General features: G+C 39.8%; 1 protein-coding gene across 4 annotated transcripts; it reads right to left on the bottom strand.

Moving 5' to 3' along the window:
• Positions 1-1,972: 1,972 nt before the first annotated feature.
• On the bottom strand, positions 1,973-19,727 carry kdm5bb (lysine (K)-specific demethylase 5Bb). Of its 4 annotated transcripts, none has more exons than XM_042003518.1 (28): positions 19,348-19,727; positions 17,854-17,931; positions 17,371-17,493; positions 17,091-17,261; positions 16,658-16,714; positions 15,663-15,800; positions 15,477-15,570; positions 15,022-15,140; positions 14,570-14,746; positions 13,342-13,461; positions 13,095-13,253; positions 12,751-12,932; positions 12,454-12,616; positions 12,236-12,355; positions 11,640-11,834; positions 11,270-11,451; positions 10,970-11,094; positions 9,413-9,563; positions 9,196-9,310; positions 8,698-9,053; positions 7,822-7,960; positions 7,538-7,717; positions 6,961-7,122; positions 4,968-5,453; positions 4,789-4,873; positions 4,509-4,717; positions 4,169-4,435; positions 1,973-2,934 (listed from the first exon to the last, which is right to left on the bottom strand). In XM_042003518.1, the coding sequence occupies exons 1-28, from the start codon at positions 19,531-19,533 to the stop codon at positions 2,797-2,799; spliced, it is 4,677 nt and encodes a 1,558-aa protein (XP_041859452.1). In that variant the 5' UTR covers positions 19,534-19,727; the 3' UTR covers positions 1,973-2,796. The 4 variants fall into 4 exon arrangements, with proteins under 4 accessions (XP_041859452.1, XP_041859453.1, XP_041859454.1 ...); XM_042003519.1 differs by having other exon boundaries at positions 14,588-14,746; XM_042003520.1 differs by lacking the exon at positions 16,658-16,714.
• Between the last annotated feature and the right edge of the window lie 830 nt (positions 19,728-20,557).

Below are 20,557 nucleotides of genomic sequence, written 5' to 3'. Positions count from 1 at the left end.
GCTAGAGGAAAATTACTAAACTTGTCTTTAAATATCAAAGTCACAGGGCTTCTTGTTGACTTTCTTTAATTCTGTACCTTTAAAGCTTGATGTGTTGATTGATTTTCTGTCTGCCTGGTCCCGGTTTGGATCATCTTTAACAAAAACAGAGAAATCTTCAGGCCGAACATGAAGTGACAACCATCCTCAGAACAGGGGAATACTGCTTGTAATTTACTTAAACAAGCCTCCAATGAGTTGATGAAAAATGAAACTTTAAGACTGCCTTGAATTTTGTTTTTTGAAGGGCATCCTTATATTTCACTTCAATAATCTGTCGTTCTCCGTGTTCGTCTTGTTTTGGCTCCCTCTGCTGGTTTTGTCCCCTGTCTGCAGAAGCCAATTAAGAAATGAGCGTCAATCACTTAAAAGAAACCAAACACCTCAGTCTGTACAGTCATATTTCCTCCAGCAGCTTTTGGAGGTGATCACTATGGAAGCCCATTCCCACCACTTGTACATCAAATATATTAATAAAGTATCTAAAATAAATAAGTAAATGAATGAATAAATAAATAAATAAGTCATAATTATGCAATAAAAAGTCATTATTATGAAATAAAGCCATTATTGTGAGATCAAAAGTAATAATTATTAGATTTAAAGTCATAGTTATGCTACAAAGACATTATTATAACAAATTATTATGAAATAAAAAAGTAATTATGCCTCTCTAAAACTTTACACATGGAGAAACTCCGATATACGTCTGGGAAAGCAAAGAGTTTTAAACAGATATGGCAACCCTTTCTAGACTACACTACAGCGCAAGTGGGACCTCAATGACACCTCAGTGACTTTAATTTGCAGCTATATACTTGTTTTGGAGTATCGCTTAAACAATGTATACAATGTAAGAGGATACACACTGATCTTTGTATGGTACGGTACACTTTCTTTGCCTGTTTGCTCATTTGTGTTTGTTTTTGTTTGTTTGGACATTGTTCCTTGGTTTGTTGACCGCCTCAGTGTCTGTTTTCTGTCTAAAAGCTATTTAAAAAAAAGTAATTATGCAAGAGTCATTATTATGAGATTAAAAGTCCCAATTATGCAATTAAAATACATTATTTATAAGATAAATTAATTATTAGATAAGTCATATTATTGAGATAAAATAGTCATAATTATAAGATAAAAAGTCTTATTTTCTAAATAATTAAGAAATAGAAAGTCATTATTATGTGATAGCCATTACTATGAGCTAGTTATACCTTTGAGATAAAAAAATTATAGTAATTATTAGATAAAAGTTATAACAATGAACTTCAAAGTCATTGTTGTTTGATAAAACGTGAAATAAAGTCTGAAGTCTGAGATAGAAAATTATAGTAAAGTAAAAAGGTCATTTATGAAATTCAGTCATCTATCTATCTATCTATCTATCTATCTATCTATCCATCCATCCATCCATCTAAGCCCAGAGGAAATGTTCCCACTTTGCTGTGACATCATCTTATTTCTTCATACTTTGTTTTTTAATTTTGACTTCAAACCTAAACCTAGTTGAGCTACTGGGTGTGTTTGTGTTCATCTTTATAATCTGAGGTTTGAGCCTACATCTAATGAACATGTAGAAGAATCTGTTCTTTTGGCTGGAAATGTTTAAACAATCATTTTGTTAATTTGACTGAAGCCACCTAACAAAGAAAATCTAATTAATCTGAATCATGTTTAGACTAATAAAGGCAACACCGTTTATAGAAAGTTAGCTGAAACGCATTTATATTTTATATGAGAAAATGTTTCCACAGCTTATTCAGGTGGAAAACAAACAGTCGTTAATTTAAAAACACAATAAAAAAAAAAACTCTTAAAAAAGGCATCAGTCATAAAGGATGTGGGTGTTTGTGAAATATAAAAATGCTTTGAAATCCTGTTAAAGAGGACATCATGGGGTTTTCCCTCTACCAAGTGAAAGGACAAGACTTCTACATAGAACAAACAGGCTTTATTCCACAATATAAACTTGTAACATCTTCACCCTTTCCGAGTCTTTCCCTCAGTATTTTATGCTGGGTTCCAGTCTGTGGATCTGCCTGTTAGCAGCATGTTTTTCCTTCAGCCTGCTCAGGTGTGTCTCCACAGCTGTCACCCATCCATCTGTGGAACTTTCTGTACATCACACCACCATCGCTAAAACACAACTCAGCGGAGATCAAGCCATTTAAGTCAATTCAGACAAAAATTATTGCTCAGATAAATAAACCTATTCTACAAAAAAAGAGGAATAATTATATTAAGATGCATGTACTAAACAATGGAATTCAAAGAAAAAAAAAAAACAACAGAAAAAAGAAAAATTGCAATAGTTACTTCTTGAGGGGGTTCAGGGGGTGATTACCTCAACTTCTGTCCCCATAGATCTGGTTAATCATGCAAGGAGGTTCCAAAGAAGATAATTTTAACCTTAACTCTCTTTACTTGGGTATCATGGTGTAAGACTCCTCTGCGCCGATGAAACAGAATCCCATGCAGCACACTTCACATCCTGTTTTTTTTCCCCATTTAAACACCACACAACAATTCATCAGAAGAAAGAAATATATATAATATATATGTAAAAATACAAAAAAATAACTAAACATTATAGTTTCGGACGACAAGTCAAAGAGGAGATAGCACCGTTGTTACAAAAGGGTGGGACAGACGGGCCCGGGGTGGGGTGAGGAAGGGAACGGGATCAGTGACACATCCAGACTCGAGGCTCCAGTAACGGACTGGGGACGCGCAGACTTCCGGGGAAACTCTGGAGTCTCCTCATTTTCTCATGTGTCCATCATTCAGTGTACACGTGACACAAATATAGTCCTCCTTCTCGGCCATCTCCGCCGTAACGCCAACACACACTTGGTGAAACCACTGATTGCAGCTGCCGTCACACTGGACCCAATCCACCTGCACACACACACACACACACACGAAAATGATATAACAAAAAAGCTGCAACGAACAAAGAGACGATTCACAGTAACAGAAGTTTTTCTTTCTGCAATCTTCGCTCTTGTTTTCTTGTCTGCAACCTGAAGGTTGTGCAGCTGGACTGAGCTGGTGGTGGACTGTGGCTTCTCACAGTTTTCAGCACCAAAAATCAGCTGCAGCTGAAAATGAGTCAATGAAGGCAGCGAGATGAAATGAATTAATCTGGTGGCAGCTCAACGTGTGTTGGAATGGGCACCCTGGAGTTTCTGCCTACGAAAACCTAGCTGAGCTGGAACAAGAAACATTTACAAATCAAGTCTGAACAGCTGTAATTAGATTAAACCTTTTCCTGATCAGCAGAAAATAAAACATGTCTACACTCAGTCTTATGGTTTCTGTGGTGTATGTTGCTTCAGCGCATGCATGAACCACATGAGGGGTTCAGTGACGCGAGTTTCAGGCAAGACAGCAAAACAAACTGGACTGTGGCCGAAACAACGTTTCTATTGGAAACGTGAAGAGTAAACAACTATTGGGCAGTTTTAATTATTATTGAGCATTAAAAAATAAACCTTGTTCTTCATCTTCTTCTAAATTAGTGTACATTACGCACCTCAAAAGCATTACGATGGTAAGAAATCTTTTTAAACTCACAACTGATTGGCTCTCTTTATTCAGCATCCATGTAAACATGTCAGCTGGAAACTGATCAGATTTATTTCAATCAGATGGATGAAATATTTGTCCATGTAAACGTAGCTGATCCTGTATGCTTCCTGGCTTAAAATGTGCTTTATGGAAAAAAACATGTTACTATGTGAAAACTATAATTTTTTAAGGTATGTAACAGCTTCACTTCATTGTCCTTGTATAAGGTAAAGAAATGACATGCTTCCTGACAATATCCAGTCAAAACTTATATTTCCTGCTGTCTCCTTCTGCCATCACTTGTTATGACAATATGACATCTTGTTGTGAGAAAACTGACTCTGAGGAATTTTGTTTTATCTTATCAAACATGAATGGAGAGTATCACCTATCACAGTCGAGCCGGAATAAAATGTCTGAGCAGAGAAAATTCCTGCCTTGTATGGGCAGAGTACAAACAGCTCACAGAGCTGAAGGACAGGAAAAAGATTCCTTTTTTTAACATAGTTGCTGTCTGAGCTTTCTTCCACATAATAAATGTTTTTCAGGTTTTTTTTCTCACCTCATCTCCTTCTGGCTGCTGACAGCTCTCTGCTGGACACACGGCCATTTCTTCGTCGGAGTCGTCAGACTGGGAGAAATCAGAGCGAGGTGACGATGAGGTCGAAGCTGCCCGGCGCTGAGCCTTCTTTTTATTGATCTTCTGTCTTTTGTGAGAGTGCTTTTTGTCCTTCCCCTTGCGCTCTGCATCTAAACCTTCCCTCTCCAGATGCCTCTTAGTTTTCCTCTCTGAGCCAGTCATGGTTTCCCTTGTGCTGCTGGTACTATCCTGAAAATAAAATCCTTATCAGAGACAGCTCTGAGGATTTGAACCCGTTCATTCAGATGTGAAGTATTTTTACCTGGTTCAGTGGCATATTTGTTCCCTGAGAGATAAACTGCATGTGTTTGTCAGAGTCGGAGGCCTCCTCCTGCAATGGCGACATGCATCTGTTTGTGTGCTGGCTGCTGGCTCTGTCCAATAAAACGTGGTAAAGGCTCTGGAGCTGTGGCAGAGACACCTGCAGCAGGAGCCCCTCCACTAACAGCTCCTCCAGGTCGTGATTCAACCCTGTGAATCACACAGAATATATAATAAATCATGCCTCATGTTTTATAACAGTGAACGGAGACAACACTGACCCTGCAGTGGGATGCATCTCTGCTCGGTGTAGAAGACAGTCTGAGCATGGCTTGTCCTATTCCACTCTGGAGTCAAACATGGAGCCTGTAAAAACAACATCAAACTCCAAATGAGCATCTGTAAAGCGTTAACTGGTCAACAGAAAACAAAAAAGTTGCACAAAGAGACAAAGACTGACCTGAGCGTTGTTGACCTGAGTGTCGCAGCCTGACACCCAGTGGGTTAGTGTGGGAGGGGTTCCTGGTCTCTCTTCTAGTTCTGGGAAATTGCACGCCTGTGAAATCTGCTGCGCTCGCTGCTGCCAGTTAAGTGTCCTCTCTACCAGATAGTTCAGAGAGTCGCCCTCTGGCAGACGCACCTGGATGTGCTGCAGAGATGCTAGCAGGGAGAGGACTTCATTCAGTGGGGGCTTTTCTGATCGCTGGCAATACGGACAGAGCCACGGCCGGGCCTCGCAGGAGTCTGACAGGTCTCTCACGCACACGCTGTGGAAGGCATCCCTGCAGAGTTCACACTGCAGCATGGCACCCATAGGTGCCTTCTGGCAGAAACACACCTTGAGGTCCATGCAGTCAGCAGTGGGAAGGAGCTTTGACTCGTTTGCTGCCCTGAGATTAGAGAAAGTTTCCATCTCCCTCACACGCAGCTCCTCCAGAGTTGCCGTCTGGTGAATGAAACGAAAACAGAACATTTACTTACTGTCAAAGTTTGGAAGTCACGAAGCATTAGAGAAAGTTAACTGAGGAAGATCTGTTCCTCCATGTTCTACTTTTAGTCCTTATTTAGGATGAAATCAAGCCTCTATTTCTTTTAATATTTGTTTTTCCTATTAAATCAGTTTTATTTTTCTCCCTGAATTGTTAAACTCTGTAGCCTAATTTTTCCAGGGGGGGTATGTCTAATCATGTGGTGGATGTATAAAATTTCAACAGTTCAACAGGAAAATATAATTTTCTTAAAAGGTATTTAGACAAGCTGTCATCTCTGTAGCCTATATGAGCCGTCTGCTTTGCAAGCTGAGCTTAGAGCTACAAACATCTTTTTTTTTTTAATGATTATTTTTATGTTAAATACGCTGCCGTCTCTCCTGCAGACGTTTTGTGGACATGGACTGATAATTTTCCTGCAGCCTTCAGCTGCAGCTTGAACACTTGAGATAAATGAGTTTGATAGAGGCTGCTCTGGTTCTCTGACAAAGCTCTTCCTTGTTTGTAACATCAACAAAAACTGGGGAGAAAGCGAGCCTTAGGGTGGTATTTTTCCATTTCTTGGACAACTTTGGTGTTTCTGTTGGTCTCTTAGCCGATTTTGACTTTCTGGGGGAGATTTGAACTCTTCCAGCGCAGGCGACGCCTTGCAGACAGGAAGCCGCATTGGTTTGAAATCTCATCTTGTCTTCTTGTTCATTTGGCTCAGGCGCGGTGAAAAACATGTAGCAAAAGCAGAAAATTCAGCCTCATATCAGCCAATTCCATGATATGTCGCGTTTTATAACCATTTTTATTGTTAAATTCTGCCATTTTGTCCGCATTTCAGAAATCATAGGGCCCTACTTATGATTGAATATTTGCCATTCCAGCTTCCTCTACTTGTTCTGTCACCTACACATTCCCATGCTACAAAAAATCTCAACATCACCACTCTTTTTGAGCCAGTAACTGTTAACCTTCCAATACGGGACCTTAAAATTCAGGAGACAGTCCACTAAACAAACAGACCAGAAACTAAAAGTGGGACTTAACTTGGAGCCCCTCAGGCATTTTTCAGAGTTTACTATCTTGTGAAAATCAAAGGCGACATTCTCTTCTTTGTTGTGGGAGACTTTTTCAGTGAAAGACTGTGATCTATTTAGTGGAGGATAACCTCAATCTGAACTTCACTGCAGGCACTCACATGCATTAACAGGCATGGTCGAAATGGCTGCCACAACACATGAGCTCAGATTCTGACTACTTCACCCTTTATATCCTCACATAGATAAAGGCTGCTTGCTGTTGCACTGAAGTGAATAAAATATAATCCCGAGCCAACATGCTGCTAAACAAAGTTTCTTATGAGGATCTAATCCTCAAACCTTTTACATTTAGTCATTAAGTAGATAATCGCCCTCTTCTTTCTTATTACTGCAGTAAAAATACCAACACTTCCATTTATTTCTACCAGTTACTCACAGCAGAGGTAGAGTCCTTGCTCTGTGAAAGGACTTTTTCCACATCACAGAGAGTGTTGAGCCGAGCAGTTTTCTTTTTGTTGTTTTTAGGCCATTCTTTCCCTTTCTTGGCCTTCCTCTTTGGAGATGCCACATTTCCAACTTCCAATCTCGGACACAGAACCTGCAATAAAAGAAAAAAGTTGAGATGAGATTTTGGATCTAATGGAGCAGCTCATGGCTGAGACATATAAGGAACGTTTAAATATATGTACTAATAAATGCCTTTATTTACAGACAAATGACTTTAGCTCTCACATCTATTTTTAGTACTGATTAATATAATAACATAATTATATTTTAAATAGTTTATTAATTCAGCTACAATCAAACTTAGATGTCCATTTCACCATAAGATGAAAACATCAAATCCCTACATAATGACTTAAAAACATGAAATATTTGACTTTTTTTTTTTTTTTTTTTAAATCAATAATAGTTTTCTGGTTTATCTTTGTAGATCTACAGTCCAGCAGACATAAATACAAACTTAGCTGAAATAAACTGCTAATGGTCACATTAAATCTGTGAGATTTTACCTCTAGTAAGGTGAGGGTTGAATCTTTTTCAAGGAAAGTTGTTGCTGCAGATTCTTTCCATTTCTGCACATCCAGCAATAAAGACTCGAGCCTCTCTAAAGGCTCCAGGTGGACCTGGATGGCTTGTCCTCGCAACACCATGTCAGAAAGACGGTCCACCATAAGCACACAGCCGCTGGCCTGAAATGAGCAGATTATTTCAGTTATTCTCAAATAAAGTACTTTACAGAGACTCATGTCCAGTCAAAGTTAGTCAGGTTATCAACTATCGTGTTCATCCAAACCTGCAGCTCCTCGTTTTCTTGAAGCCACTCACGAGCTTTTCTGATGGTGTCTTTCAGGAGGAGACAGTTTGGGAGGTAAGCAGGGATCGCAGAGGCCTTCTCAGCAGCCGTGCTGAGAGTTTCTATGGAGTGTGGGGGCCTGGTGGGCAGTAGAGCACACATCGTAAACATAAACTTGGGCCCTGATTTGCATGAATTCTGTGTCATGACAACTCATTCAGAATCTTTCTTAAATATTTATCATATTTGACAAACACAACCAAGACTTTAAGAAAATATAAGATAAAAAAAAAACGAAAAAACTGTAAATCACAGCAAATAATAATGAACATTTTGAGAACAAATCTTTTTTTATGGTACTAATCAAACATTTTAAATTCCCCTTACAATACTTTAAAGTTTTTAAAATCTTAAACTTGAAAAGTCTAATAGTTTGAGTCCTGGCTTGAGATTAATTCATCTGATGATGGAGAGAAGTGAAGCACATTCCTCACAGCCATGCCATTGAAGTATTTACAAAGCACGGATGACCGTTAATACTGAAAAGCACTGAGTACCGATGGAATGAGGGCAGAACTAAATATGATGCTCACTTTTTGTTGATCATGTTGGATATTCTAGCAGCAGCATTTTGTACTAGCTGTAATTAAAATGAAGCAAAATCAAGAGCACTGATGTAATATTACATTATTCAGTTACAATCAGTGCAAATAGTTGGACAGCTTATAAATAACAAGGAGAAAGAAGAAGACATTTCTTTTTTTTTAAATTAAAATCAGAGCGAGACAACATTATGTGCTCTTGTTGACGTTTTTGATTTTTCCCTTACTACGGCTTATATCCAAGCATCATCATGGCTCAGTCCGCTGTCCTCACCTGGCCTTAAGAAGACTGCTCGCCTTGTCCTCCCAGTGCTCGGACAGAGTGAGCTGCTCCTGGAGGCGTGCCATGGCTTTCTCCACAGATGGATGAGGTGCCAGACCAACTCCCTGGTCGATGAGCCTCCTCATGGTCTCCAGAGAGAGGTTGGCGGGCTGGACGCTGGCCTGCTGCACGCCCTCCAGCCACCGCGCTTGTTCCAGCCTCACCCTCAGCCGAGGCAGCTCCGGTAGGTCCACGTCAAAGTCAAAGCTGATATCTAACAGGCTCTGGATCTCAGCCACGCTGGGAGCTTCGTCTGCCAGGACCTTCTCGCTGTGCTGCTGGAAGTCTTCGATGCGATTTAAGAGTTCCTGGAGAAAGACATTCAATGCAAAGCAAATCAAAACTGATGTTTTTGTGGGTCTAGCACTGCAGGTTAAGCTCTTATGGTTGTGGCTGATTTAAAAGTGAGTTTAAACTGAACACAGAACACATCTCTCTTCCTCTGCTTACCTTCAGCATGGGTGCCTGAGGGAGGCTGCAGGAGAGGTTATACAGCTGCCTCACAAACGAGCTGAGCTCCTCTACAGTCAGCTGGCTCCGTGACTTCCCACTACCACACCGATACCTGGTAATGAACACATCCACCCTACTGAGGTGATTCCCTGACACAGTGAAATGTAAGAAAACTTTATTTTAGAAGCTAATGGTTAAACCACGTAAAAGTCACCTGGTCTGCTTCTTGCCGTTCAGCAGCTGCTGCGCCACTGAGGCGCATTTCTCTGCATCTTGTGTGACCAGACGCAGCCGGCGCAGCAGGTCGTTGTCGGGAAACAGCTTGGACTCTGACTCAGCCAGAAGGGAGCGAAAGACCGGCAGGCCTGAGGAGAGCACACCAGTTAGTCACTGACGTGAAATGAAAAGTCACAGTTTAAATAACCTGACACTTTCCTGTGCAGCTGATGACCGACTCCTGTTGAACTTCACTTTGCTTTTACTGATCAATTTAGCTCAACCTTTATCCCTACATGTCATGTAGTAAAGGCCAAATTTAAAAAATCACTAAAAGTATTTGTTTATCTTAAATTACTAGCAATAGAAGAAGACACAACGATGGCACTTTTTGGCACTGCCCACACCTGAAAATATACCACTGAGTTAGCTGTATAGATTTGTAGAACTACCAAATCAGAGTAGAACTGTGCTGAAACATTTCTTTATTTCCACCCAACCTTAAGTTCATGATTAGTTGCTTCTTTAGAAATGGGAAAACTCTTCACAAATAGATACAAGAAACAAGAAAAAATAAAATACAACAACAAAAGCTACCCAAAAGCAAGCTTAAAAAGATGGTTTTTAGCTGCTTTCACTGAGTCCACAGATTTCAGCAGACCCTGATAACATGATCTCATAACCTGATGCTTAACCATCCAATGCTCGATATGTTAAAACCAAAATTTTGACATATACTCTGTAATAGATGGGGAGCCAGTGCAGCTGACATAACACTTTGAATATTTTGTTAGGAGCCTTGCAGCAGCATTCTCTACAACTTTTAGTGATTTTCCTTTTACTCAGACAACTAAATGAATTACAGAAATCTATATGTGATGAAATGAAAGCGTGTGGGATCATTTCCATCTCAGTGTGAGACACAGTAGGACTCAGCTTGGTAATATTTTTTAAATGACAAAAACAAGAACAAACCAGTGATTTAACATGAGCATCCACAGTAGTTGCAAAGTCAAGAGTAACACAGAGGTTTCTAAGTGAGGGTCGAACAGCCAAGAGGCTCTACAATCTTAAGCAGAAATCTATCAGAGGCACAAACATGGACTTCAGTTTTCTCATCATTAAATTAAAGAAAATAGTCAACCAGCCAATTTCTGACTGACTCCAAGCAAGATCTGCACTTTGAAAACTTCATGCTTTCATAGTTCATCTACCAGTAATTTCTCCAATGTTTTACATCCTGGTTTTGTTTTATTTGCTAGAGTGAGAGTATTATCTCTCACAGGATAATAGCATGTTCCTAGAGTTATTCCTCGATGACAAAGAAAAAGCAGAAAAAGGAAAACTGACTGCTATGAAAAGAGCTGTAAACTTAAAGACTGAAAATGGTGCTACTGTACTGTTAACCTATGGTATTTCAAACAAATATATTTCCTTGAGGCCTCAGTAAATTGTAAAAAAATGTAAAAAAAAAAAAAAAAGAAAAAGAAAAAAAAGAGAGAGAAAAGAAAAGTAATAATATGTCTCTTTAGGGTTTGATTTTAATGCTACGCACCTTTTTTCTTTTCCAGTTTAGCCTCTAGAGTCTCTGTCACGCGGCAGGCCCATTGATCGTACAGCTCAGCTCGCTGCTTCACAGCATTCATCATGGGGAGCAGGTCATCCAGTGTGTATCTGTAACTGCAGCAGCAAACAAAACTTAACAAAAACTCAATTTACAGGACAAACATATGATGCTTAAGTCAGGTCCTGCATAACTAGAAGTTTAAATGGTAAAATCTATTTTTAACTAAAATGTTGACCGGCCCCAGCGCTCATGATTAACTGCTTCTGGATCAGTTCTGGCAGGACTTACTTCAGAGTGTAGTTGGTGATGGGGCAGGAGCAGAGGTCGTTGATGTGGTAAAGACAGACCAGGACTCCTGGGCTGCAGGGACAGGTGATAGCAGAAAGGTAGCAGGTGGTCCTGCACTTGGCACACTGCCGCTCATCATCTTGGAGGTGGTCGTATTTTGCCTCCATGCAGTGCAACACACCCTGAGGGCGTGATACAACAACAAACGGTTTAAAAGCAAACTCAAGCAGAGAGCAACAGGTCAAGTTTGTCTGTTTGAGAGAACGGACCTCAATTATCAAAAAGATCCATGACACATCATTAGTTTCTGGTCATCCAGGTCATGTGTAGCATAAAAAAACTGATATAATGAAAACGATGAGTGCTGTACCATTTTCTTCACTTTATCCCTTTGTTCCTTTTCTTCTTGGATCATGAGGACCATGTCCTTGTGGACTGCTGAGGCCAGGACCATGTTGAGTCTGTCTGCTTTTGAGGCCATGTTGCACACCATCTCATCATGGGAGAAGACATTGTACCGGTGCAGCATCCGATAGTGTTCGACACACTGTCTGCCCAGAGGCATCTGGAGGCACAGAGAGGAAATGAAAGGTTCATAAGGACAGTGAAATACAATCCTACAACTTTTTTTCCTGCATTACATTTCATCTGACACCGTTAACAGCTACTGAATCACATGTGATGCATTGTACTCCAATGCATAGATGGTGATGGTGCAGGAGGGAAAGTAATCAACAAAGTCGGGTTATTGAATAAAAATGGTTTAAATAACTCCTTAAACATGTCAGAGGTTTTAGCCTCTCAAATGCGTACACTTTTTAATATGAATAATATTAATTTTAACTTTTATGTGCAAATAAATTTAATATATTTTAACAGAGAGACGACATTCACAAACAAATGATGGGAACCTGTATATGATAAAAAGTCCAATGTTTAGAACAACACATTTTAAGCAACACGTACCCAGTCCACAGTGCAGAAGTTGACTGCCTCGGCAAAGTTAAAGCCCTGATTGAAGCCACTGTGATATGCTCTGGGAAACGTAATGACAAACTCACCAGCACACTGGTTTGTTCTGTAAATCTGAAACAGATGAATTTAGTTAGCATCTGCATAAATTAGCTCCATGCTGCTGTGGATAAGATAGAAGAAATCATGAAAGCAGGCTCTTTAATACGTACTGGGACACCGTAGTCCATCAGGGTGTTGGGGTTCATGATGGTGACCAGCTGGTGTAACAGGTCAGGCTGGGACTCAAACAGCTCTGGAGCCAATTTCTTCATCACCTCCTCCAGCTGCTCTGCAGCAAAACCAGGAGCTCCATACCAGGTTTTGGGTTCTCCCCTTGTAGAGTTTTAAAACACAAAAATCACTTCATGCCAACTGCTTTACATTTCTGATACTATTCATGGTTTCTAGTGGAAGGAAAATTACTTACAAAAAAGACATGTTGGAATTACTTATTTATCAAGTCATACCAGTGTAGGTAGTTGATGGAGTAGCTCCAGTGATCCTCAATGTGCCAGCAGAAGGAGGAGAAGCACATGCCAACATAAAGCCACGGCAGCGTCATCCCACAGATGTCGGCTGTTACGTGAGTCAGCACAGACGGGTTCATCATGGCCAGGTTGTTGAGGTTCCAACCACATTTGAGGTACTTCTGAAGAACGAAAAACATACTCAGATTAATTAAACAAATATTTATTGCACAATAAATCTACCTGCCTGTATTTTGTTTGATTAATCCAAATGCAATTAAACACAAAACAGTCACAACAACATTCCAGTGACAGACAGGGCTTTGACAGTTTTAAGGAGATACCTCATCTGCTGGGGAAACCTTAAACTTTCCATTAGGAATGGGGAATCCACTGCCAAACTCCTTTGAGGCGATATCTGCTCCATATTCTACAGTTACGTCTTCCTCGATGGCGCCAACCAAACGCCAGAATTCCTTCTCTACCAGCTCTGTGGGTACCATCTGTAACAAAGAAAGATATTTACATTTTCATTAAAATACTGAGACAAAGAGGGAGAAAGACATTTAAGGTGAAAGTTATACTACTTACATGAACCGGCATGTTGAAGTAATCTGATTTGAAAGCATCTGCCATTTGGCCAAACGCACGTAGAGAATAATCTCTGTACGCTTGTTCAAACCCGAACGCCTCATGAGGTTTGTTGCATTCCTGTGGGTTACATTAAAAACTGATTTAATGTTATCCCACAACTTGACAGCTTTTGTCAACATTTCAGGTTCAGTATTTTTTTAATTGCATAATTTTGCACAGCTCTTGTAAAGGGGGACATATCATGAGTCGGGTGGGGGTTTGTCATTAAGCTCCCTGGATGTTTAAAGCACAAGCTTTGGTCTGATCAGAGAGCTTTGTTTCAGGGCCACCTTTAGACTATTTGTGGTTTCCCCCTAAGGCTTGTGAAACTTTCACTTATTCTGTCCTGACCAACTTTCTGCGCAGACTTCCTGCCTACATCAGCAGAGCATTAAGGTGTTTATCATGTGGACAGGATTTAACCCTACAAGTCTCGATATAAAGCTCAAACGTGCCTGCATGCACATGTGGAGATGCCTCAAATTTGATAACTTAAACGGCCATTAACGCCAATCAAATGCCAAGCTGAACTTCAGAGCTGTCTTTGCCTGATAACTGCTCATTCCCTTTGTTCTCTTGTGGTGCTGCATGTCTCAAACTGAAACTACCTGCTATGTGTTTTGTTGTCTCACAAAACCTCGTGAGCCTTTCGTTTCTACTTGGAGCAAATTTCTGAATTAATAACTAAAGGTGCCACTAATACAACACTATCAAGAGTTGCAGCTTCATGGCCTCAATGTCATTAGGCTATTTTAAGTCATTTAGCTATTATTTTATATTTTATCTGCACCTACTATCTAACTGACTTGATTTGAATACACCTGCACACATTGATCGTTATCTGATTATGATAATCTCATGAGTGTGACGTGTGAATCAGGTCACACCGAGTAACCTGGCTGACACACATCATTCCTTCAAAGCAGTGCAAGAAAAGAAAAAAGCATTTAAAAAGCTAAAAGCATGTTAGCTCATAAAAAGAGAGAGAGGGTGAACCAAGGAGCTACATTATATTTATGCAACACAAGCCCCCAAGAGAATGAAAAAGTCCTACTGTGTCGCCAGCAACACAAAATATCAATTGCCATTCATACTATGGTATTTACAGCGTTAACCTAGAAATATGTATATGTCCCCTTTAATTCATTGATAATTCAGTAATTAAGTTAAATGGCTTTATTCAGACCTTGCTGTTTATCATCACCTGAGCCAGACACTTAGGACATCTCCAGTCTCCTTTAGGGATGTCGTGCAGAGGAGGGATCAGACAGAAGGTGTGGTAGCTGTCGTCACAGCCATCACACAGCAACAGGCGGTCTTCATCTCCGCCACTGCCACACACCAGACACACAACCAGATCCACCTGGACGACACAGGGACCAGACATTAAATAAATAATATTCATATAAGTATAATAAAACGGTTACCAACAAGAATGTGAAATATATACTCTTCCTGGTATTATTTCATGTCATCTTTTATTTATTATAATAGCTGAAAATATGTTTGGTTTTGTTTATCTGGACACTAATTAAACAATAAATCTAAAATGGACAAAGGACATTGAAGATGTGGGAAAAAGTGTATGTCACACCAGTAATACCAGCCAAGGAGCAGACAGAAGATGTTTCTACTAACCGGACTTGGAGGAAGAGGTGGAATCATCTTTTTGTACCGTGACTTGGGTTTGTCGGCTTCAAATATTGGTTCCTTACTCTCAACTGGTTCCTGTTTCACTGGAATGGGAATCAGCTTTTCTGTAAGAAATCAGGAAACATCACTATTACTAAGAGCAGCACGTATGCTTTAATGCTGTTTAAAAGGTAATTTGGTAAATCTTTATTTCAAATTCCAAATTTACAAGCAGCATATTATAAAATATGTTTGTTCTGGATAGAAGGAAATACTTGTATGTTCATGTATGTGTGGTTCCAGCTGTGTTTTGGCATGAGTTTGATGATTATCTCTCAACTTGTCAGCTCCCATTTCTTCTTACAAGTAGATTATGAAGAGTTATAAACTGTTCGTGTCAGGGCCAGCAGGGTGTTTTACGTTGTAATGCTTTCATTCATGCTGTAGATGAGGAATCTGACCTGGTTCTGGCTTGGCGACAAAAGAGCCCATCCTCCGCCTCAGGTTCGGCCGGTTCTCGCCTGCCTCACCTGGTTCAGTCTTCACGCAAGTGGTCTGATGAAAAATGAGGAGTAAAACTGATGCCAACTTAAATGAAGCTTTAACTGTGTGGTGTGTGTATGGCATCAGGTGTATGTGGCTCCCACCTCACACTTCATGCGCTTGGCTCTGCGAGCACTGGGGCAAGAGTCAGGCGGCGGGGGAGGCTGCCTCTGAGCCTGGTCCTGCAGCTTCTGCTCCTTGTCATCTGCACTCTCCGCCGGCTGGACAGGCTTCTGAACACACTGGAGGAAACAAGGAGCCAGTTACAACCACAAACATAAGCACTGGTGTACCTTACTGGAAATACCTGAAAGCACAGAGGCAGTAATCAGGAAGAACAGACAAGGTCAAATGAAAGTATATAAACAGGAAGTGGGAGAGTAAGGTAGCATTATGCTTTAAAATGGATCCAACAATTACAGTAGCTACAAAATGTGACTAAAAGATGAATATTTACTCAGTTCAACATGTGCACTCAGTACAATATGTGGCATTACAGCCATAAGACGAAAGTTGGCGGGAAGGATGTGGTTAGTTAAAGTTTGTCACCACAAACGAGCAGCTAAGAAACATGCTAAAGGACTTTAACGGAGACAGCATGTATCACCTTTCCTCTCATTTTCTTTACAATTAATAACAATTAATTAAAACTCTAGGGAGGAATGCGCAACTTCATAAGATGTCTAGATTTGTACTAAATTAACAAAAAAGGGCACTTGTAAAGAAGTAGAGTTAGTTTGACAGCTTTACACGCAGACTTTAGTACATAAGTGGATATTTTTGCAACAGATTGACTTTTTATAAAGCAGAACTGAACAGCTTTCATCCCTGCTGTCTGTTAACGTCTCAACTAATTGGTGCTTGACTAAAAATTCAACTTTATTTTTAAATTTTCTTCCAAGATATCTGCTGAATGTAGATGATACAGCTGATAAGAACATTAAAATAAGCCGGTTATGAGATGGGTTAAATTCTCAGTCCCATGTCTGCACCCCATTACCCTGTTAAGCTGGAAATTCAGCCTGATGCCTCGCCACAGATACACATGCATTTAGTTAGTTTAAGGCAGAATGGCTTCATGATCATGACACAAACATACCTTTTCAAGTTCAGGATCAGCCTCCAAACGCATCAGTTTGGAAGCTGGATCTGGTGCCTGAGGCAAGAGAGAGCTTTGGTAATTATTCAATTTAGAGTGACCAATCCAAGAGGCCACACAGAACCAATTCAATAATCTTGGATAAGGTCTCTTGTTAAATGCAAATGCATTTAAATGACACAAGACATCAACTACCCACTCAGTATTTAGACAGACAACAGAACTGACTTAAGAATTAACGCAGAATTCCCACTGATCTCCAGAAAAATAACAGAAAACACATGCAGGAGACTTTCATAGGACTTATTGAAAACACAAATATTTGAGAGGAAATATCCATTTTGCAAACAAGTTAATGAACAGCATTATTAGATTTTTAATTGCAGATAAGCCACACTCATCAAGCACAATATATACTGCCATGCTAACTCACCAGCAAGTTAGTTCCACTCAGAAACAGATTGTAGGGATAGAGGATTCTCTCATAATGCCCTCGCAGGTGCGAGCCGACGGCTTTGCCAGGGGCGAAGCCCATTTGTAGTGCAATCCTGGTCCAACGCCGCTCCTGACAGACAACATCAAATCCACCCTCATCTGCTACCAGCTGAAAAAAAGAGACAGATCTGTTGCATCATATGTTTAAGTGTATTTCTAATCAAGAAAAAAATTAAATAATCTATGTATGAACTAAGCTTCTGTAATTAACAATCAACCTTATTTAGCTTATATAAATCCAAAATCTTCCTCTCCACATGAGGAATCTTCAGGGAACATCCCTGCAAATCCCAGAATTTGGCAATCTGGTCCAAAAAGTTGAGCTTGACTCTGGTCTGAGCCTGAGAAAAGAAACCAACCAAAAGAAGGCATTAGGGGCATTTAGCAGGACTTTCACTAAGAAAAACATAAAAATAAATATTAGATTAAAAGCTTTTTGTTCATTGTTTAAAAAAAGAACATCAGAAGTTCTATTTCACTTTATTTTTATAATAAAAATAAAGAATATTGTATAATCTTGCCCAAATATGCAAATTTTCCATGTTACAAATCATTGTTACAGTGCATTTATAATACTCCTCTTTATTTTGCAATTGAAAAAGGCATAGTGACTACATTTTTTAGATTAAAAACAAAACAGTTTTTAAATACAGATGCATAAATAGATAAAAATCAAGCATGATCTGACTAACAAAACTCACCTCCAGTTCATTGAGCCTCTGAATCCGAGGAACAAAGTGAAGTTTGTCGACATCACACGCAAATGGAGGCTGCCAGTCCTGAAAAGCAACAATAATATACATAATAGAGCAGGAAGATGATCATTTTATGTAGTTTGAGTAGATTTTTATGAAACAAAATAAGTTTTTATGACTTCCATTCTTGCACAGAAATACCCTAGAGCTAACACAGCTATATGTTCCTTTCATGGTATTTCTGCTTGCGGCAATCGAGTTTCAAAACATTTCACCAAAGTAAGAAAGGATTCATTTATCAACCATGATGACTAAACACAGGTGAAAGATTTAAGACGGCAACATGATTGCAGGCTTGTAAACTGATGTTTGACTCAAGTTTGGCTCAAAAGTGAGGCCTGCTGATACTGCAAGAACTCTGTGCTCCTTTCCTGTTTGTAACTTATATCACCAATCAATAAACATGTCATTACAAAACTTGAGCTCACATTCACAGTGAGAGAAAACAAAACATTGAAGGTGCCCAAGATCTTGCTTTAAGTCAGTAGCCAACATCCCCCTTACAGGCACACAAAATGGCCAGATGGAAGTCTCACTCACAAGCCCAGCTTACCACAAAGCCAACATGGAGGACAACACCCTACTCATACATGATCAGTGGGTGATTCTCAAGAAGCTCCCATTGTGATAAAGTGCATTGCAAGTTTAATGTTAGGCTAACGTAATAGATATAACCACAACTTCAACGCCCACATCGACTTATTTCAGATTAGTAATCATTTAATAATTATTTAGTGTAGTTTTTGCTCCATTTATTGGCCAAATTATTTCTCACTCCAATATAATGGAAAAGAAATGTGTAAATTTACTTTGGATCATGAAAAAATTCACTCTGCTTCAAGTGTTCATTTGAAAGTGACCAAAAAGTGATGGTCAACAGACACTGAGTGACCCAATGGCTTCGGGATGTTGTTCAACAACTAGCCTTTAATTTATGTTACTTTCAAGGCTCTCGGGACATTCAGGGACAAACAAGGTAAAAACACCGTTCAGTTAAAGTCAATCATATATTCACTTCGTTGATCATCTTCTACTTGTATGCAGCCGAACGGCTTCCGCATTGCTACTTGTGTCAAAGTGGTGTGCCACATTATGACAGGTTGCTTGGTGAGCTGGTAGCTAGCGTTAGCTTGTTAGCTGAGAGGCTCAATGACCGGACCACCGAGGCTTTGTTGACACACGATGAACGACCACTGTAATCCGTTTGAAACTCACTGACTCGTTTTTTTTGACTGCTTGTGAGCTATAAGTTTACGAAAACTGCGCAATTACATTCGCAGAATTGAGAGGTAGCTAGCGGTGGCAGCACAAAGAATGAACACAACCGTGTATCCGCCATGTTGAACAGTCCCTTTAAATCCAACCGTTCGGTTAATTTACAGCCAAACTAATTCAGCATCCGCGCCTCGGAAACGTTGTAAGACAATTCTTCGCACTCACCGGAGGTGGTCGGACTTTGCAAATTCCCGTTTTCTCCGCGATGGGACGGATTTTATTGATAAAAGCATAAGGATCTCGAAATTCTTCCCAGCTGGGCTCGAAGACCGGGCACTCAGGAGGAGGCTTGAACTCGTCCGGTCGAGGCTGGCTCATCGTTTCGACCCGGTGGAAGCCCGGACTGGTCATGTCAGCGGTCGTGCTGGCGTGTTACAGTTCTACTGGCGTGCGTGTATTTTTTCCCCCCTTTTTTAAAATTTTTTAAAAATTTTTATTTTTATCCTGTCTATTCACCGCCAGAGTCGGTTACTGCAAGTCGACATCAACACGAGTGGAGGCAGATTACACACATATAATCTACACACATACACACACATCCACGCACAGTGAAGAGAATGTTCCAAGGCAGTGAGCACGTCCGCCCGAAAAACTAGACACCGCACGGTCCTTATTAATGATTACGAGATACGTCACTATCCACTGTGTTTGTTGTCAAATTAGCGTATAACACGGTAACTGTTGCTGTATAGGGTTTCCATTTTTTCATGTAATACACCAGCTATTAACGGTTTTTGTTACATAATACTTTTTCTATTTTTAATTTCCATGTATTTATGCTTTGTAACTGTTCTGTATAGTCCTCGTGGAATAGCAAAAAGTCCAATATAGTTAAGCTGTTTAGAAGAGTAGCATCCCTGATGTCTAAGTGTGCAGCCAAAGATTTACCAAGCATTATAGAACAGCCAAACCTGAAATTTTCTGCACCCTAACATATGGTATACAACCATGGATGTCTGATAAATGCAAAAACATTTCCAAAGTTAGGAACCTTTTGTATTAAATTACAGTTCTGTTTTTGCCACATTAAACTTGCTTATGCTCCTCTACTTATCAGAGGTAAGTATTTCCTTACTGTGCAGATATACTAATAACAGAAGTACAAGTTAACTATAAAGACTACAAGGTTTAATTTATAAATAGTAAAACTTTATTAATCCAGTTAAGCTACCAACCCCACCCCTGCATCATTAATCTGGTGCAGGTTGCAGGATGTTAATGTGTCAGTAATGGTAATAAAGTGTATTATCCCTAAAGGCCTGCTAGGTAAAGTGGTAGTAGGCTGTACAATCAATAACTGTGACTGTGATAATAATATAGATCCTTGATTTTTCTTTTATTATAATTGGAAAGTGAGCTTGAAATATGACTTAAT

Source organism: Melanotaenia boesemani, chromosome 13 (assembly GCF_017639745.1).
Source record: "Melanotaenia boesemani isolate fMelBoe1 chromosome 13, fMelBoe1.pri, whole genome shotgun sequence".
Lineage (NCBI taxonomy): Eukaryota > Metazoa > Chordata > Actinopteri > Atheriniformes > Melanotaeniidae > Melanotaenia > Melanotaenia boesemani.
The sequence above is the reverse complement of the archived record's forward strand: the minus strand, read 5'-3'. Positions and strand labels throughout refer to the sequence as shown.